The 19,723-nt window shown below is 54.1% G+C and overlaps 1 protein-coding gene across 4 annotated transcripts in view; it reads right to left on the bottom strand.

The window, feature by feature from the left end:
• Positions 1-1,037: 1,037 nt before the first annotated feature.
• The window catches only part of ELF4 (E74 like ETS transcription factor 4), a 48,834-nt gene continuing 30,148 nt past the window's right edge, over positions 1,038-19,723 (bottom strand). For 3 of the 4 annotated variants that reach the window (XM_072818080.1, XM_072818077.1, XM_072818078.1), the window contains exons 2-9: positions 14,530-14,812; positions 10,817-10,988; positions 10,302-10,394; positions 8,739-8,936; positions 7,729-7,812; positions 7,450-7,642; positions 6,522-6,899; positions 1,038-5,632 (exon numbers count right to left, since the gene is read on the bottom strand). In XM_072818080.1, the coding sequence (XP_072674181.1) occupies positions 4,831-5,632; positions 6,522-6,899; positions 7,450-7,642; positions 7,729-7,812; positions 8,739-8,936; positions 10,302-10,394; positions 10,817-10,988; positions 14,530-14,601 (1,992 nt within the window). In that variant the 5' untranslated portion in view covers positions 14,602-14,812 and the 3' untranslated portion in view covers positions 1,038-4,830. Of the gene's footprint in view, positions 5,633-6,521; positions 6,900-7,449; positions 7,643-7,728; positions 7,813-8,738; positions 8,937-10,301; positions 10,395-10,816; positions 10,989-14,529; positions 14,813-19,162; positions 19,292-19,723 lie in introns of those variants that run through there. The other variant, XM_072818079.1, reaches the window with a different exon arrangement.

Raw genomic sequence — 19,723 nt, 5'->3', positions numbered from 1 at the left:
GCTAGGACGAGAGTGTGTGTTGGGGGGGGGGTGTTTAGGGAGAATGGGGTCCGCCCTTGGGGCGGCCTGCTTAGCGGCCCGGGGGAGGTAGCTGCTCGGGCTTTCGGACCCCGCAGCGGGGCGGGCCGGGACCGCTCGTGCTCCCCAGACCCCGGGGGCCACCGCGAGGGGAGCTGGCACGCCGCGGGGCGCCCGGGCTCACGCCGCCGGCGGTCGGGGCCCTCCGCCCGCAAACGGACGCCGCGCTCGCTCTCTGATCTCAAGGTGGAAAGCGGCGCCTCGCGGATGTGCAGCTAAGGCGGCCCCGTGGGGAGGCGGGGAGCGGCGCTGGCCGGGGCCGCCGCGTGCTCACCTGCGGGTCCAGGAGGCTGGGGGAGGGGACCGCCGCGGGGGGCGCGCGCGACCGGCCAATGGGGAGAAGGCATTCGGCCCCAGCTAAATGCTCCCTGGAAAGTGGAGGGGTGGGGTCCGGGAGGGGAAGTTCGAAGCTCGGGAGCACTGGAAGGCCTGGGTGGGGGCTGGAGCCACCCAGGGACGGTCGGGGGCGCAGTCAGGCGGGAGGGGCGGGAAGACGGCGGCCCCACCCCAGCCGCCTCTCCCTTCCCGGGCCCTGCTGGGCCGTCAGCCCCCCATCGCCAGCTCGACAGCGCCACCTGCTGGACATTGGTCCCTACGCCCGGCGCCCCTGGGGCCGAGGCTCTCGGAGGCTGCGACCTTCTGGGCCTCTCGGCCTTGGGAGAGGGGAATGAGCTCACCCACCCCGGGTCACGGCTTTGGAAACAGCGACAACCGCCTCTTGAAAAATACGTGATGGGGTCAGAGAGAGGCACAGCTGATAGCGGTCTAGGGCTCCCCGTGGACCCCGTTGCGGGGGGAGCGTAAGCCTGGGCAAGGAAGAAGGAAGCAGCTGCCTGCAGTGTTACACGAAGGGCCAAAAAGCTGTGAAAGCTCTCAAGTGTGGCTTGCCTTGCTCCTCCCCCTTTTGTCTGTCACAGTCTAGGGCTGAAATCCCCATGATTAGAGACAAAATTCATTCGTTCTTTCAATAAACATTTATTGAGCACCTACTGTGTGCCAGGCACTGTGCTAGGCGCTGGGGATACATCAGTGACTAACACACAGTCCCTGTCCTTGAGGAGCTCACAGTCTATTGGAGGGGAAACGTACATAAACACATAGCTAAGGAGCTACCATGTGCTAAGTGCTACAATAAGAGGTATACACAAAGTGCTGTGGGAGCCCAGAGGAAGAGTAATACATCGGCTGCTAGCAGGTGAGGAGTGTGTCTCCTGACTCCATTACACACCATCACAAAGGCAAGGATGTTGTTGCCCCGTGGCTCTGGTGCAAATGCACCTGTCTCCTGAGGGTCTCCTCCAGCCCTCTCCCATAACTTGATCAGCACAGGTTAGTCGACCAGATTAGCTAATTTAACACTTTGAATTAGGAAAGAAACTGGACAGGGAAGTTTCTTTAGGGGCAGGGGACGTTCAAAGTAGTAACAACTCTTGGGTGCCAGGCTGGGGGGTGGGAGTGAGGATACTATGAGGGCACTGAGCCAGGGAGGCCTGGCCCTGGGCAGTGGAGCACCTAGGGTGAGTGTCTATGCAGAGGGAAGGTCAGACAGAGGTCACCAGCCTCAAACTTTGGTCCCCGTCTCTCACCAGCTTAGTTCAACCCATGATATCTGCTGGTGCTCACTAGATGCTTCATAGCGCGCCCTGCTCTGTGGGTGATACAGCCCCCCTGCCCTCAGAAGGTAACACACTAACTGCGGAGACAAAATAGGTCCAGGTCATGAAGATTTAAGTAACAGTTTGTGATCTTAACACAGGAGATGTCACAGGCTGTTCTTGATCAGTTGCCAAAAGTGGCAATTTGCTACAAATCTAAAAAGACTTCATGTAAGGGTAGGCTGGTCTGGGGAAGCAGCTTCCACAGCGTCTTAGAGGATGGATATGATTGAATTGGTACCAGCAAGGTGTGAGGAGCATCCTGGTCGAGTATAACCAAGTAAAGCGAAACCACAAAAGTGAGAAACTTGGAACAGAGGCCCGCTCGGAGGACAGCAAATCCCTGACTCTGACTGAAGCACTACTTTGGGGGTCAGGGAAACGAAGTGAGAGATGACGGGGGACTTCATGGGGAGGGGCCTTGTCAGGTCAACGACTTGAAATGAAAGCCTTGAGTCCTCCTCCCAGACCCCTGGACTGCATCGAGATTCAGCAAATACGGGGTTAATGCCCAGCTGCCCAGAACAGCCTGGCAGCTCCCTATCTTGAGCATCACCTCCACCGATGGGCTATGGGGTGCCACCGGAGGCTTTTTAGAAGAGAAAAGAACAGAACTGGTGCCCTGGCAGATCGGAGGGGGTGAAACAGGTCACGGTGCAGGGCGTGTTGATGTGTCTGGGAGCGGGGACGAGCTCCGGGTGTAAGCCAGGTTGGAGGCTCTGGGAATGTGGAAGAAAGGCTAGATGTCAGAGATGTGGCAAACAGTCTGACTTCAGGAGCCGGGGGAGGGGACAGGGTCACACGAAGGCGGCCATCAGATGGCTCTGAAATGTCAAGCTTAGAAGGTCAGGAAAATGGTGGTATGATTCATAGAAGTAGGCAAGTCATGAAAGCTTTTCCTTTGGCTTTTTGAGGGGAAAGGTGGTGTGTGTGTGTGTGTGTGTGTGTGTGTGTGTGTGTGTGTAAGGAAAGACTCTAAAGTCCAGTATGTAGGGACGCCTGGGTGGCTCAGCTGTTGAGCATCTGCCTTCAGCTCAAGGCGTGATCCTGGGGTTCCAGGATCGAGTCCCGCATTGGGCTCCCTGCATGGAGCCTGCTTCTCCCTCTGCCTATGCCTTTGCCTATCTCTTTGTCTCTCATGAATAAATAAAATCTTAAAAAAATAAGGTCCAGGATGTATATAAAGACTTCACAATCCATTTCTGATAGAGGGGCTGGCTTTGGGGCACAACAGGAGTCTGGATGGAAATGTCCAGCAGGCAGGAGCCGAGGACAGTAGTAGGGGCTGCTGCTCTCAACTCCAGACCCATTCCCAAAGAGCCAAGCTAGAGCCAGGAGAACGGGTGAAACCCTTCGGGGGCGCACCCACATTCACGGTGGCAAGTGGCAGACATGGAGCCACCCCAGGCACAGGGAGCAGAGCAGGCAGCGGGGGAAGCACAAGAGCCCAGCTAGTGCGGGAGGGGGTAGTAAGTAGTGTCATGAGCCGTGAAGGCTCATGGGGACCCAGAACCGTGAAGAAGACATCTGACGTCACTGTGAGGGTATCAATGACCTTCAGCTGATGAGTTCTGTGGAATTGGGGGAGGCAGGGCCACCCCTAACCCTAACCATCGTGCAAATTTTTTACAGGTGACTCTTGTGGGATGTTTCCCTTTCCACCATCAGCAATTTGTCTTGATAAACTGATTATATTAGAAAAAAGCGTTTTGATACCAAGTGCTGGAGACATGTGATAAATGCACGTGCATGCCCATAAATGGTTCCTTCCCAAGGAGGGAAAGGGGAAGAACAAGAAGAGGGTGGGAGAAGACTTCAGAGGCTTGGCAGTGACCCGAAGGAGAGAAAAATCTGGGGAGGTAGTTGGTCAAGTGGATGGTTTTTTTACTGAGGACGTAGCAAAGGGCCCGAGGCACCAATTCACACTAACCAGATTCACCAGATAACAGAATTGTTTCTGAGGCTGATGTGTCCTAGCTCTTAGCCTTGCCCCCAAATTTGGCTTGAGAGAGGTGAGCTAACTCAAAGGGGAAGGAGAACTTAAGCAGAGAGAGGTTCACCTAAGAGAGGATTGGCTGATGCTTCCTCAGGAGGAGGAAGGAGAGAAGCAAGGAGCCAGGTAGAGACAGGAGAAGTGGCAGGGGCGCTCACATCCGCTGGCTCCTGTCTTCCTGGCGTAAGAGTCAGGGCTAGGTGCGAAAGTTGGAGATGAGGGCCAACGGTCCACTTGAGATCTGCGGGAGCCATCGTGTAGGTAGGTGGGCTGGTAAACCTACAAGGTGAGTAGAAGGCAGGCTGAACAGCAGGCACGCACAAGCACGAAGGGAAGCAGCCCTGGTGTGCATCGCTACACAACTACCCCAGCCAGGCCAGAGAGCAGGGAGCTAGTGGGGCAACACGGACCGGCAGCGATCCCCGGCTCGGGGGGATAGGCTGGTATTACGGCCCAGGCCCTTGTCCCTTTGAACACCATCTTCCCCAGCACACATGCCCACTGAAATTCTCCTACCCTGGACCTGCTCCAGCTGTGACATCTCACCCAGTTGGGGGGATCCAGCCTGTACCCTGTAGCCTCAGAGCGACTGAATGGTTTGTACAAAGGGAACTAGAGAATGCTTTCTCTTCAAAACAAATCCTCATCTCTGCAGCTGACCTGTGGAGACACACACCCTCGAAGATCTCACAGCTACACCCCCATCCTCCCCAAAGAAACAGAGATACAGACCCACGAGTACACACAAATACATACAGAGATATTCACATATGGGATAGGAGGTTCCCCTCGGAGCCCCTGCATCGGCCCTGGCCACAAACTTCTCAGGAGGTTCTCCCTCCGTCACCAAGTCAGCCCATTACCCTGACAAGAGCATATCCCCTAGTGCTCTTGAAGGCCATGGTCTGACACCAGGGGTGCTCCAGCTGGGCATGGCTGGGCCATGGTGACACCGGGCAGGGGTCGGGGACAGGGGATCCGGCGGACTGAGATCCCATGGGAAAAGAAGGGCAGGTGTGCTGCTTCAGTCTCTGCTATAGAAAGTCCATATAAAAATGCTGCTCAACTTTGCCTGGTGAGGCATACTGCCCTCAACCCCTTTGCTTACAGGTCATGGGGCTCCATCTTAATAAGAGAAGTGGGGTTGAATGGGGAGAAGGGGGCTGGGGTCGGGGATCTGGTCAGCAGGTTCCCAGATGTGGTCACGCCAGGCTCAGTCATGAACAGGGACCCTGAGCCTGAGGAGAGCTCAAGTTCAGCCACTGGGGTCAGCCCAACAGTGGGGCAGCTGGGAGAAGAGAAAGTCTGGTTCCCCAGAAGGCTCGGATTGTGGGAACCCCTTGAAACCACCTGGGTTGGAAGTGGCTGAAGGTGAGCCCGATCCCTCAGGAGCTCCCTCAGGGTCTCTTCAGGAACCAGCAACCCCTCCATGGGGGCCCCAGTTACCATCCCCTGCATGTACGAGGAGGGCCTCAGCGGCCCCTCCTTGCCCCCAGAGGCTGCCGTGGCACCGGAAGTCCTGATGAAGGCAGCGATGACAGTCCCAGGAGGCTGAGAGCTGGGCCCGGCCGGTCCGGCCCCAGTGACGGAGGATGGCACCGGGTTGGTTGGACGGTTGGCCCCGGCCAGAAGCTGGGGGAGACCACTAAGAATCAGCGGAGCCCCCGGTGCTGCCACCTGACTTTCTTGGAAACTTGTGTTCAGGGGGAAGGAGGCCTGCAAAGTGAAGGTGTCCTTGAAGGTCGAAGCAGGCGGAACGCTCTGGAGGACAAGCTGGGTTGAGGCAGTAGTACTGGCAGGAGGCCCGTTGGTCAGCACTGTGGTCAGTGGAATTGTCTGCAGGGTCAAGGCTGAGCCTGACCCCACTGGGGCCACTCCTAGGTGGATGTTGCTGGGCACTGAAGTACTGAGAAGAGAGGAAACAGATTTGATTAAGGCAAGAGGCATCTCCCAATTGGCCAGGAAGGAGCACCTGTGAGGAACAGAGCCAGCTGAAGGTGTTCGGTTCCTCTGTGGTTGGATCAGTGAACATCTACCGAGTACCTAGTAGAGTTTGGGAATCATCCTAAAGGACTGGCATGCACTATTTTGAGCCATCTTCCCAATAGCCCACATGCTGAGTAAGATTAATAACCTAACTTTACAGCTTGCGGAAACAGAAGCCCAGAGAGGTTATGCAACTTGCCCTAGACCACACAGCTAGTTGCAGGGACCCACATCTAGGCCTTCTGACCCCAGAACCCATGTTCCTCACCACTCTGCTCTATTGCCTTCCGTCCCCAGAAGGGCACATCGCCCATGCCAGTATAGTGAGAGCAACATACACATATCTCACAGCCCAGCCTTCTCAAGGAGAATCTGGAGACATGTGGCATGGATAAGAAGTAGCAAGAGCTTGCCTAGAGGGCCCAAGGAATGCAGAACAGGCATCTCTGTAACATTCTCTGTTGCCTCTTTTCCAGAGTGGAGGAGGCTTGGGGAGATGGGCTCAGATGTGGAGGTCCCTGGTGGCTGCTGGGGGAGCACTCAGAGATAACTGGCACAGCCCGAGCTGGTGACAGATGCTACCTAGGCCAAGTGCTGGCTTTGCCATTCTTTTGGTATATGACCGTGGGCAGGTCACTTTTCCCTTCTTGACCAACAAGTGCCCCAGGGGCTTCCCAGGGATTCTGTGAGGTTCCCACGAGACTGGAGACATAGCAGAACTTTGCAAGATGTTGAAAACTCTCCCCACTAACTGCCCCCGCCCCACCAACACAGGTATGATGGGAAGACGTGTACTTTGGGGCCCTTACCTCACGGTTTTGGCGAGTTTGGGCTGGCTCTCAGGTAGAGAGGCAAGCACACTGGAGGTAGTGGGGGTCTCCTCATCTACAGACAGTCCCAGTTCCAGATTCGCAGATGGCTGTAAGCCAACATTCTGAACCTTTGGCTTTTCCCAGGAAGGGCCTCCCTTGCCCTGGGGAGCAGCTCTGGCGGAGACCCTGGAGCTGGCTCGGCGGGTGGTGCTGGTGGAGGACGTGGAGGGAGTGGAGGCCTGAGGGGAGGCCGCCGTGACTTCACTTCTCTCCTCATCATCTTCAATCACCACCAGGTCCTTGGGCATCTCCTTAAACTGGTACACCAGCCTCTGCCCTTCCACTTTGGCAAGGATGCCTCTCTGGTAGTAATATCTGGGGGACAAGGGGCACAGAGTGGGGAGTTAGGCAGGGCGGGCAGTAGGAGGAGGCTGGCTAGGTGGCCAAATGGGAGCCCCAAGGTCAAAGGAAGGGGTAAGGTCAACTCTTGGACTTAGAAGGCTTTTATGAAATTTCTAAGGTTTCCCCCTGAGGACACCAAGGGCCATGAAAAGGGGTCTCAAATGCTAGCCATGCCCTGCTTTGGGGAGAAGGACAATGGGTGAGCAAGGGATGGGAGGGGATTGCTGATGGGGAACTCCGCTGTCCCCCAGCCTGAGAGATCCCTGATGGGTAACTGGGGCCTGTCTCCCTAGGTCTCTGGCGGGCAGAATGCCCTTCGTGGGGACGAAAGGCCCTAAAGGCTCTTCTGCTATAAAAAGAGGAAAAAAGCTAGGACACAGCTATTCAAGGGAGGGAATTGTGCCTCCCAGGAGGGGCCAGGGGATGGGCATAGGGGCAAGAACAGGGGAGAGTTAGGAGACCCTAAAGCAGGAGAGACTTCTGGGCCCCCAGGGCAGGCACCAGGTGCCCCAGCATCCCCTACCTTAGTGCCCGCCCCATTGTCTCATAGTTCATGTCAGGCTTGTTTTTCTGCTTCCCCCACAGCTTGGACACAGCTTTGGAGTCCACCAGCTTGAAGATGCCTTTCTCTCGCTGGGTCCACTTGATGTATTTGGGGCAGGTGTTCCTGTCTTGCAGAAGCGCGAGGAGGAACTCCCAGAGATAGATGGTGCTGCCTGCGGGGGAGGGGGAGGAAGCAGGTGGTAAGGCACAGCCTGGGGCCCTGGGCCCCCTTCCCACCCAGCTGGCCTCCCAGCTGTACCTTTGCCATCCTTAGACTTCTTCCGTATGGGGATGCTGGGGTCAGTGACTGGTGAGGTACTGCGGTTGCCCTTGGTCTTCCGGACTGTGAGGGGAAGGGAGGCGGGGTGCAGGATGAGAATAAGGCCACACCCAGTCCTCCAGGGCAGGCTCCCGGGAGGGAGGGCCCCAGGGATCACTGGAGTGGGTGCCATGCCAGAAGGCAGAGTGGGGGAGAGCCAGGTCACTAGGCCCAGAGGCCTGAGATCCGTCTCTGCCACCACAGCCCTCAGGTTCCTGCACCTGCCCAACGGCCTGCTGTCATTTTCAGGCTCCCAAAGCACAGCAGAACCCTCCTGCTGATGCGGGGCAAGGAATGTAGTGTTTACAAATGAGTCACCTCTAGAAGAACCCAATGGGCCCAGCCCAATTTTGGAAACGAAAAGGTAGCCTAAAGGTGTAGCTGTTGTTCAAGTAAGTGTGGCACTGGGGGTTTGGCTGCCACACTAGCAAGGCACTATCAACCAGTCATTGCCTGAGTAAATCAATAACACTGGGGCTTGGGAAAGCCCAAAGTCCTCTCCCACAGATGGCCCCAGTTCCACGAGTTCGGAGAAGGAAGATAAGCACGCAGCCTAAGGTGTCTTTTACAGGCAGAGGGCACTCTCCAACCCCCACAGAGGGCCAGGGACTGGCCAGGGGGCCAAGCCTGGTGTCCGAAACACCTAGACTAGGATTCAACCCATGTGGGGTCATTGGCATTTCTGCACGATTTTCCGTACATGCCAGGCTGACAGGAGTGGCATGGGAAATGTCAGGCTTTGGGCAGGCCAACCTATGAGGCCAGGTTTTACAGGAGGGAGGACTTTTCATCCATCCCTGTCACACCAGAAAGCTGTCCCCTTAATGTGTCTATGATCCTTGACCCACTCATCCCTTATGGTCTCCCTGACCTGCCCCCCTTCCTACTACACGCCCCCCCAAGCCATGTGCGCGCGCGCACACACACACACACACACACACCCTCCTTACTTCTCTTCTTTGATTTTCCAGTCTTCTTGGCACCTTCCTCTCTGGGGACTGTCTCCTCCAGACAACGCCCCTCCTGGTCATCAGTGTCACCTGCCCTGTTCAGGGCATCAGGCTCAGAGACAGGAAACAGGTAGTTGGGCAGAGTGGCAGCCGGAGCAGGGTCTGAGTCTGGAAGCATCTCGGAGGCGGAGGCGCTGACTGCAAGGAGAAAGGCCTGAGGCGCCCACCCGAGGCCCAGTGCTGGGCGAGTGTATGATCCACCCTCCACCCAGCACTTCAGAGGATGGCACGCTCCCGGGGAAGGCTGAGGAGCCGTTCCCCATAGCCCCAGATACAGGATACACCTGAAAATGCCTCCTGCATCTCACACCATGAGGAGAGGAAACATCTGCAGGGCTGTGGGCATGAGCTGGCCCCAATCACAGCTGCCACATTCACAGCCCCCTGCTGGGAGTGGGGAGTTCCAGGCAACACCCAGGGTAAAAGGCCACCTTGATTTAGTCATTCACTTGTTTTACAACTGGAAGGTGCCTTAGATATCATTTAGCCCAATTCCTCTGCTTTCCTGATAAGAAAACTGAGATCCAGAGATGGCAGGGCATGTGTCCAAGGTCACACAGCAAGTCAGTATCAAGTGATTCATCAAGTATTTGCTGAAGCCCGAGGGAACATGAGTGACAGGATTGGAATAGAAGTGCTAGGACGCTTAACTGGCAGCTGCAGGCTCTCTTCCCCCTTGCCGGATCCTAGCATCCCCTTGGGAAGGGGCAGTTAGGGCCAGGAGTCCTTGTGTCCATGAATCAGGGAAAGGCCTCAGAGGGAGCTGGGGCAGGAGCCTCCCTTGGGGGCCTTCTGGGGTGATGGGAGGCCAAGCTCTGAGCCTGGCACATTTCTAGATAAGCCATCCCCTGCATAGTCTTCCTGAGGGCCCGGCAAGAGAGCAGAGAGGACCGAAGAGTCACCCTGGCCAACAGTAGTCAGCCTTAAAAAGGAAGGCAATTCGGACATACGTGACAACATGGACAGACCCTGACGTCATTATGGTAAACGAAATAAACCAGTCCCCAGAGACCACTACTTCGTGATTACACTCATGTAAGGTCCCCAGAATAGTCCAATTCATGGCGACAGAAAGTAGAGTGGTGGCTGCCAGGGGCTGAGGGGAGGGGGAAATGGGGAATTAGTGTGTAATGGGCACATAGTCTCTGTTTTGCAACATGGAAGGTTCTGGAGGTGGATGGTGGCGATGGCTGCCCAACAATATAAATGTACTTGATACCACTGAACTAGTCACTGAAAAATGGTTAAGGCAGTCAATTCAGTCAATTTTATGTTATATGTGTTTTGCAACAATTTAAAAATTGGAAAAGGGAAGTCCCCCTGGCCACCTTTCCCTTGTCTACAGTGCCCCTCTGCCCTCTCCCATCCTGTCACAGCTCAAGAGCACGTTGACATGTGTCAATGCCCGTGTGCACAGGTGCCTGGGACTCTAGTACACAATATGATATTTTTAAATGGCGTTTTTTTGTTCCCTTGAGTTAAGGCACCAGGGTTCAGACTTACAGATCTGCTTCTCATCCAGGATGTCGTTGGGAGACTCGACATTGAGCAAGACTTCAGTGGTTGACATGGTTTGTGAGGTTGCTTCATTGTCATCTGGTTCCAAGTTCCATGGTGTGGGGTGGGGGAGTGAGCAGAAAAAAAGTTCCCTCAGGATATATAGGGCAGGGGTATAGCTATCACCAGGGCCAACCCAGAGGATAGTGTTAAGGAGCCAAGGGACCCCTGGAAGGGGCTCGTGTGCCACCTACTATAACTCTCCAGCTTTTCTCTACACTCACCCCAGCTGATCTCCACTCCTCCTTGTCCCACTCCATCCTGAAAGACCACAGATCCATTTGGATGGTTTCCTCCTCTACCACCTTTTGCTTATCCTAACCACCCTATCTATAATCTCCAACTCTTGCGGCCTGGCTCTTGCTGCATGGGGTCACTGAAAGCCATCGTGGGCTACTATAGTTCCTGAAGGCACAATCCCTTTCTCTTCCCACACTTCCCTGCTCAGGAAAGAAACAAACCTGCCAGCAAAATACTGCCCTCCAGGATCTGATCCTGTGTCATGCACAAGGTTCCATCTGTTATGATGCCATTGTGAACGTCGTCTAGCTCCAGTCCTGAGTACAGATGCAGTAATTCGGGGTAGGGCACCTGCTCCACGATCACAGCTGGGAACACTGAGGGGTCTTCCAGCTATGGACAAGAGAGGGATCCGGTTTAAGGCTCACCTGCCTCTCCCAAGAACCCCTCCCTACCAGAATCTGGCCCTTCTTGCAATTCCTAAATCTTGGAGCCCTCAGGGTTGTCTTTTGTATGGGATGACATTGCTCTGGGTCCAACCTCACTAGGTGATGCTTTGAGTGGATTCTTGATTAACAGAGACATGCTAGCTCTGTGCCACTTGCACTCAGTCAAGAGCAGACATTTTTAATTGGTTGTAGTTTTCGGGCTCAGTCTCTGGCAATGAAGACAGAACAGAGGCATTATAGAGGTAAGGTGAGGGCCCAGTCCCTGTCTGGATGGAGGAGAGGGTTCCAATTTCCAGCTTGATTCACTGGGTGCATAGGGACACTGCTCATGTGGAGGAGGAGAAACAGGTTTTTGGAGAAAGAGAAGGGGAACAGTGTCTGGATATTGTGAGTTTGATATTTAACACAGAAATACCTATCAGTGGGTCAAAAATACGTGTCCAAGAGCTTAAAAGGGTGGTTGCTAAATCCCTTAGAGCGGATAACAATGATCAGGATGAGAATTTGACCCCTGGAAGACGTAGCTGCTCTCAAATCAAACAAAGCTAAATGAAAAAGGAGTGTGATTGGGGCGACTGGGTGGCTCAATTGGTTTGGTATCTGACTCTTGGTTTCAGCTCAGGTAGTGACAACCTCAGGGTCATGGGATAGGGCCCTGAGTAGAGATTATCTCCCTCTCCCTCTGCTCCTCCCCTGCTCATGCTCTCTCTCTCTCAAGTGAATAAATAAAAGCTTTTTTTAAAAAAGGAATGTGATTGCAACTGTCTTCATTCATTCATTCATTCATTCACTCATTCATGGGAGACACAGAGAGGCAGAGACATAGGCAGAGGGAGAAGCAGGCTCCCTGCAGGAATCCCAGGATCATGCCCTGAGCCAAAGGCAGTTGCTAAACCACTGAGCCACCCAGGCTGTCTTTAAAAAAAAACAACGGTCTTTAAAAAAAAAAAAGTTATTTATTCATTTATTTGAGAGAGCGAGAGAGAGTACGCTTGAGCAAGCATGGGGGGAGGAGGGGCAGAGTGAGAGGGAGAAGCAGACTCCCAACTGAGCAGGGAGCCCAACTTGGGCTTGATCCCAGGACCCTGGGACTATGACCTGAGCCAAAGGCACACGCTTAACCAACTGAGCCACCCAGGTACCCTACAAACTCTTTAAAAATTATGTAGAGAAAGGATTATATCAGGAGCAACTTTGGGTGACTTTTTTCCCTTTCTTTCAAATTTTCTGTATTTTGCAAATTTTATTTCATGGGGCTGTTAATTCTTTTTTCATGAAAAAAGAATGAGAATGCTCAGTTCTGCCTAATGTTTCTGAACAATCCAGAAAAATAAAAATTGATAAACCGCCATTGGGTTCGGCCAGTGGGCAATCAACCCGGCTAGAACACTTTCAGGGGACACTTTACAATGGATCTCAGAGAGGCTGGACTGAGTGCCGTCCTACTACACCACTACTGGGGTGTTGTGATGAAGGCCATGGAGTTGAGGGCCATCTGCCCAATATGGTACCCACTAGGCATGGGTGACTATTTAAATGTAAATGTAAACATTTTTCAAAATTAAAAGTCCAGTCCTCCAACTGCATTAGCCATAGTTCAAGTGCTCCATAGTCTCTTGTAACTAGTGGCCCCATAACTGGACAGGGCAAATATAGAACACTTCTAGTGTCTCAGAAAATTCCATTGATTTGTCCTAATCTAGAGCCAGACAGCCTGGGCTTGAAAACAAGCTCTGCTACTTACTAGCAGTGGGGCCTTGGGCAAGCTACCTAATCTTGCTGTGCATTGCTTTCCTCATTTATAAAATTGGGGTGGTCATATTAACCCCATAGGGTTGTGTGAACAGATCAATGCACATAAAGCCCACAGAACAGGCTCGGTGTAGAGTAGGCTCTCATCGAGTGTTTTAGGTATCAGGGATTTCTGGGATACTAGTAATGCTTTATTTCTTAACATGGGTGGTGTGTGCATGGGTGTTCGTTTTATAATTATTCTTTAATATATATATGTATACACCCTTCTGTATTAATGACACATTTTTCAATACAAACAGTTTCCTGAAAAGGGAGAGAAAGGAGGTAAGAATGTAAGCACAGAGTGTGGAGACCATACTGATGAAGAGAAAGGAGTTAAGGAGGCAGTGTTTTGAAGGAGGTAGGTAGAAAGGAAAGAAGGGTTTCTTCCAGGGTTGGGGAGATGTTCTAGGTTGAGGAAAAAGGTCTGGAAGGTCTTAAGGACTTATGAGAGAGATGTTGGAAGTGACCATTGGGTTGAGTTCTTGGAGGCAAGAGAGAAGTATAGGTAGGAGATATTGCTGGAAGGAAGAGGGACAGTTCTTTCTCCTGGGCCCACGGGAAGGAAACTGTTCTTGTTATTTCCTTATCAGTAAAAGGAAGAAGGGAGGGAGACAGAGGGTGTCCTTGGCTTTGAGCTTCTCTGTGAATTGGAGGAGAAGCTGGCTGAGGGCAGAGGGGCAAGTGTGAATGTGGAAGGGAACAGCCTCCATGAAGCACAGTAACAGCTGCTAAGCAGACCAGAAACAGGAAAAAATGACTAGCAGTATTGAGAACACAGAGATGGTTAGATTTTTCTTCCCTTTCCCTTTTCTTCCCATGATACCTTCCACAAGGGAAGGCATAGCCCAGGTGTTGGATCAGACTGAGCGCTTCTAGGTGAAGACCCAGGACAGAACATGCAATGCGCTCAAGGCCCGCTAGGGGGCAGCCCTCGGTAGGCCGCTAGAGAGAGGACAAAGTTTTCTGTCCTCAAAAGGATTTAGCACAGAGAATGGCAGTATTAAGCTGGGATGCCCTTAGAGATAATCCAACTGGATCTCTTCTTGGTGAAGATGGGGAGATATCAGCCAGATAGGGTAGGGGATGGGACTTGCCCACGTGACTCTGTGGCCAAACTGGGATGAGAACCCAGGACTCCTGACTCTTAGCCTTCTGTTCCTTCTACCATACCTGGCTGCCTCCAGTTTGTGGAAGGAGAGGAGTTGAAGGGGCCAATGAGTGTGCCAAGACACCATCCAGTGGGTACAGTCAAGCGCCTGGAAAGCATGCTCTCTTAGCCTCAGCACATAGCAAGATACAGAGCGGTGGGGCCTAAGTGCCGAAATTCTGTCCTATTTTTCTTTCACCTTTCCCCCACCAAAGAAACTCATTTCCAGATCTGAATCCTCCGATTGAGGCTGAAAAGATGGTTATGGAAGGGCCCATCAACCAGGCTAGACAAATGAGTCTGAAGGGACTGGGGGTTGGTCTTTGCCCTGTGGGTCCAGCTGGCAGCGCTCACTCTTGCTATGTGGGTGTCCCAGCAGCTTTCTCACTGTGACATTACAGGTGAGGGGAAGGGGATGGACATGCACGTGAGGGTCCATGTGCACCGGTGCATTCAGCCCACATTGCTGCCTGCCCGACAGCTCGGCTGCTGTGTTTAATAGCTGCACAGCTGGCTTGGTGACTGTTCTCTGGGGCCATACCTGGTGGATATCATCCATCCCGTTGCTTGCAAACTCAAAGATCAGGTCACTGGGCTGCAAGGTAATAGCCATGCTGTCTCCTCAGAGAGATGACAGCAGGATTCGCAGGGCCCTCTGGAGCTGCAGGGGGTATCCTTGACGAAGAAATGCTGCTCAGGTACCTTGGAGCTTAGAGCCTATACCCCGAGCCACAGTAAAATAGGGGGTGTGGAGAGCTGGAGTAGGTGGTGGCCTAGGCCAGGTTCAAGGCTGCATGCTGGGCTGGGCAAACCGCAGGAGTGACCTAAGGAGAAGGGAGAGATGGGCAATGAGCAAGTCACCTTCCTTGAGATTTGTTCCCAGGACAGCTAGCCAACTACAGGGACCCCACTGCCCGGGGGCAGACTGCCATCTAGCCTGGGAGGGATGGGAGAAGAAAGGGGAAGAAGAAAGGAAGCAGGTAAAAAAAAAAAGGGAAAAAGAGGAAGTGAATTGAGCTGCGTCCAGTGGGAAGTGGAAGCCTGTCACCAGCATCTGCCCCTGAGCTGGCCCTCCCTTCCTTCTCTCCTGCCTCCTCTGGAGGTGACAGAGGGACTCTAGGCTCTCTCCACCCTGAAGATTAATCCCCAGGGTGTGGCCACTGGGGAAATCAGGGCACCCCATACGTCCCTATAGATGGGACAGCAGCATGAAGAATCCATAAGATTTCCTTGGCTTAGAAAGAATCTTGTGTAAATGGGTGTGGGTTAGGGATACATGGGTGGACCAGGTGCGCTTCCAGACTCTGCCTGGCTCAGTCTACCTTGGAACTGGAGGCCAGTTAGCTCTGAGGGACAGAGTCTATAGAGGAAGAAATATCTCACCATGTGGGGGGCGGGGGGGGGGGGAGGTTGTCGCCAGGACCAGTGCTGATCTGACTCTGCTCCTGAGGAGGGGACTCTCGGAATTGGCCATGCCCCCAGACAGCCCTGAGCTGGAGGGACAGGTGGGCCTAAGGCTCTGTGCCCTTAGCCCTTATCGCTGCCTGGCACCCTTGCTAACCGCAGGAGAGGGTGGCTTCTGTGCCTTGTGTGGGTTCACGCTCTTGGTTCAGCTTTGCTTTCAGTTTCAAGACTGAACTGTCACCCTGGGAACTTGAGAGGAGAGCCCCAGCTTGGGGAGGGGCCCCCAGAATCTTCTCTATCCTCCAGGGCTGGCTCTGGCCCCCCTCCCTTTCCAGGAAACCTGTGTGCTGCAGCCCACATGCCTCTCCAGGCCCCAACTGGCCCCAAAGCCTCTGGTACTCCCAGTCTGCACCTCAGGTGCTCACTCACTCGACACCAGGCCTCCAATTGTTTCCTGTGTTTGCTGCGTGGTCACACCCACGCCTCCCTCCCCCGTGTGTGTCCCTCCCACCAGCCCACTCTGCTCCTCTACTCCTGAACACTCAGACCTCGCCCCGTCCAGGTACCACAGCTTCGGTCCTTGGGCTTGTTTTTGATGGTATCCTCATGCTGCCTCCATGCAGTGGGTCTGCGAATGGCCTGGTTCAGCCACCAATGCCTGAGGAACTGGGTCCACGGCCCACAGTAGGAGCAACACATCTGACTCCTATCTCTCTGACAACACCTTTACCGGTGCCAGGGTGGCCAACCCTTCTCCTGGCCCCGAAAGAAAGGAGGAACTGCAGAGAGGGGCAAAGGGGAGGAAAGGGAGGAGGACCACGGGTGACCTCTGTGATGACCGCTCCCCCCACAGGAGACACCCAGGCCTCTCCCACTTCCTTTCCGTTAGCCCACAGGGCTGGCTCCGCCCGCTCACCCCCCCCCCCCCCCCCCGCTCACCCCCACACCTTTCCACCCACCCTGAACACAAAACTTCAAGACTGTCACCCAACTCAACCTGTCAGGTCTGAGTTTCCCTTGGGCAGAAGGAGACCGCCCTGCTAGGACGAAGAGGAGGCCCTGGGGAAAATACGGTCTACAGTCGGGGCCTGAGTCCCCCCTACCCCCACCCCACCCCACCCCACCCCCACCGGGGCCTGCCGGTGACCCGGTCTCCTGTGACCCGCTGGAGAAGCCTCCCAGGACCATTTATGCTTGGAAGGTCTGTCTCTGCTAGCCCCAGCGCCCCGAGGCCCCGCATTCCGCAGCTCCCCGCCCTCCCTCAGGCCGGCTGTCTGCCCCCAGGAAGCATTCTCATACTAATCAAATGAAAGGGATCACTTTCACCTAATCCCACTTTGTCTAAACACGAAACTCCAGTGTCTACCCCCCCACACACAAGGTCATTCTGCCGCAGCCCTTCCCTCCAGGTTTGCTCATCTCTTAAGGCTTCTCTTCACAGATCAGCACCTCACGTTTGCGAGTTCACTGGTGCTCTCTGCCTACGACCTCCCTTCCGTGCACCTTCCCGACCTCCCCCATTAGGCAGTGGCTTCCTGGAGGGCAGGGACAACTGTGCTGGTCATCAGTGAAACAGGAGCACCTCACACTGTGCTGCCTGTAGCAGACACTCAATTTATTTTTGCAGAACAAACACATGAATGAACAAACGAACGAACTAATGAATGATATTGGTTGGTCAGTACCGGTGAGGTGTATTTTCTGGGCAAGAAGTATTTCCACGTGGGGCGCCTGGGTGGCTCAGTCAGTTAAGTGTCTGACTTTTTTTTAAGATTTTATTTATTTATTCATGAGAGAGAAAGAGACAGGCAGAGGGAGAAGCAGGGTTCCCCGTGGGGAACTTGATGCAGGACTCAATCCCTGGACCCTGAGATCATGACCTGAGCCAAAGGCAGAAGCTCAAACACTGAGCCACCCAGATGCCCTAAGTGTCTGACTCTTGATGTCCGCTCAGGTCACTATCTCAAGGCTGTGGGCTGTGAGATAGAGCTCTGTGAGTCTGGCTCTGTGGGGAGTCTGCTTGAGAGTCTCTCTCTCTCTCTCTCTCTGCCTCTCCTCCCTCCCCCTCCCTAAAAAAATATATCCATGTATACATTGGTTGTGGGGTGGGTGTTGTGTACTCAGGCTTATGAGAGAGAGAGAGAGAAATGTGTGCTCTGTGCATGTTAGTTACATCTGTGTATTTTTGCACTGTAATTTACAATGGGAGCTCTCACTGTGGGTGTGCAAGCACACCACAGATGTACTTGTGTGCAGGGTGTGCTGGTGTGTCCCCAGTGTGGGGATGTGTGCCTGAGGGCCTCTGTGTGTCAGAGGGCTGCCCTGGTTGGACCAGCAGCGCCACAAGCTTGCTTGTGGGTTCCTCCTCCAGGCCTGCCTTCTCCAGAATAAGAATGAAGAGCCTGGGCTAATGCTGGCTCCAGCAGGCTGTGGCAAACAGGGCTGGAATGGGCTGCCACCGCTAGCACCCCCCTCCACCCCAGCTACCGAAAATTCAAAGTCCTATGCTTCCTGGGAAGAAAATGCCAGCCGCAGTATATGGAGGTGGTGGGAGAAGGAAGGCAGCCCCACAGAATATTGGATGGAATCCTTGGCCATTGATGTAGAGAGGTTTGAAATAAAGGAAGAGACTAATCCAATTGCATTCTTTAAGTGTCTAAATGTCTAAGTATCTAAATTCAGGACTTGGTTGGTGCAGGTTCTGCTGACCCAGGGTTGGGGGGCATTGTGAGGCTGCTGCACTCAGCACCCAAGGCTGATCCTGGTTGTCTGGAGCTCCAGCCTACAGCTAGGAAGGTGAAGGGGTTGTGGGGGGAGGAAGTAGCCGTCCTACTTTTCGGCCAAGGCTAAGAAAACTCCCATCCCAGCCCCACCACGGAACCTTCCAGTCCAGAAAGTTTCTCCCCTCCCCCCTCAGATGTTTGAGGATTTGAAAGTGAGAGGTGGGGAGAGGCTCATTTGCATGTTCACTCACTCTCCCCAGCAGAGGAGTGAACCACCCCCTCCCCAGTCCCTCAAAATAACCTCCCTCTCCCAGGAACCTGAAACCAAAAAAACCACCACCCCAGAAGGCCCGCCCTGCTGGAGGCCAGAGAGGCCCACACCAGGGGCACTCCTCCCTGCTGTCCTTACAGACACTGAGACACGATGGGGAGTGGGGCACTAGGTGGGTACACACAGATACTTGGCTAGACGCGCTTGGGAAGCTCCCCACCCGCCCCATCATTGTACAGATCACAGCTGGCTCCAGGCAGAGCCTGCTCCCAGGGTGGCAAGAGCTCTACTCCCTTCACTCCCCTGGAGGCCACTGTAGGATCCCTTGCTCCCAGGGCCTGTCCTACTTGCACAGAAAGCAAAGCGTCTGGAGAGCATATGGCCCCGGACACCATGTGTGAGCGAATGAGTGCCACAGGAGGGAGCAAGCAAGCGAGGGCGCCTGCATCCCCAGCCTGCGAATGCACACCTTTGGCTCGCTGTGGTTCTGAGTGCATTTCAAAACCAAAAGCGCTAAATAGAAGTGGTTTGGGCTGCTCCTGCGTCATCACAGCTGGGCCCCCTTCAGACGTACAGACCCTTTCTGAGGTTGTCACTGGAGCGAGTCAAGCGGTGTCCAGCGCCCACCCCTGTGGGCCTCCTCTGTATACAGGAAGCAGCCCCTATGTGAAAGCCACATCCACAGGCTCTGTGGAGCTACTTTAAATCTACAGCTGTTCAGCTGAGCCAATGGCTCTCACAAAATTGCTGGTAACACCCGTGGCATTTTCACGCACGCCAGGAAACATGGGAGCCAGATGGTCAGCCAGGCCACAAAGCAGAGTTCTCCTTCTCCGGTTCCTCATCCTCTCAGAGCCAGCCTTCACTCCCGAAATACCCAGGACTCCATGAAACCTTTCTGGAATTCTCTGGAAAGGAAGTGACAATTTCCTTCATGCCATTTCCCACTCTCTCAACGCCCCTCCCCCACAACCACAAACAAAATGGAAACTACCCCAGGAACAGCTGTACCCTCCACTTAAAAACAGCCCCTCCTCTGGCTAATAGTCATCCAGAAGCAAATTTGCATGTGGCACCACGTGACCAGTGGTGTGTATTTAAGAACCAGAGGGCCAGAGCCAGGGGTCCAGTCTGTAGTCATGGTCTGAGCAGAAGTAATCCGTCCATGGGACTCCCCCACAGCCTTGACTCCCATCAGCAAGCAGAGCCCTCCTCCTTGAGCAAATGTCCAGCAAAGGGGCCCCAGCCACAACTATTTGGTCAGCTCCTTCTCCTCTATCCCTTTCTTTTCACCACCCCCTCCATTTGAGAGAAATCAGGAAGAGGGAGGAAAAAAA

This window comes from Canis lupus, chromosome X (assembly GCF_048164855.1).
Source record: "Canis lupus baileyi chromosome X, mCanLup2.hap1, whole genome shotgun sequence".
NCBI lineage: Eukaryota > Metazoa > Chordata > Mammalia > Carnivora > Canidae > Canis > Canis lupus.
The sequence above is the reverse complement of the archived record's forward strand: the minus strand, read 5'-3'. Positions and strand labels throughout refer to the sequence as shown.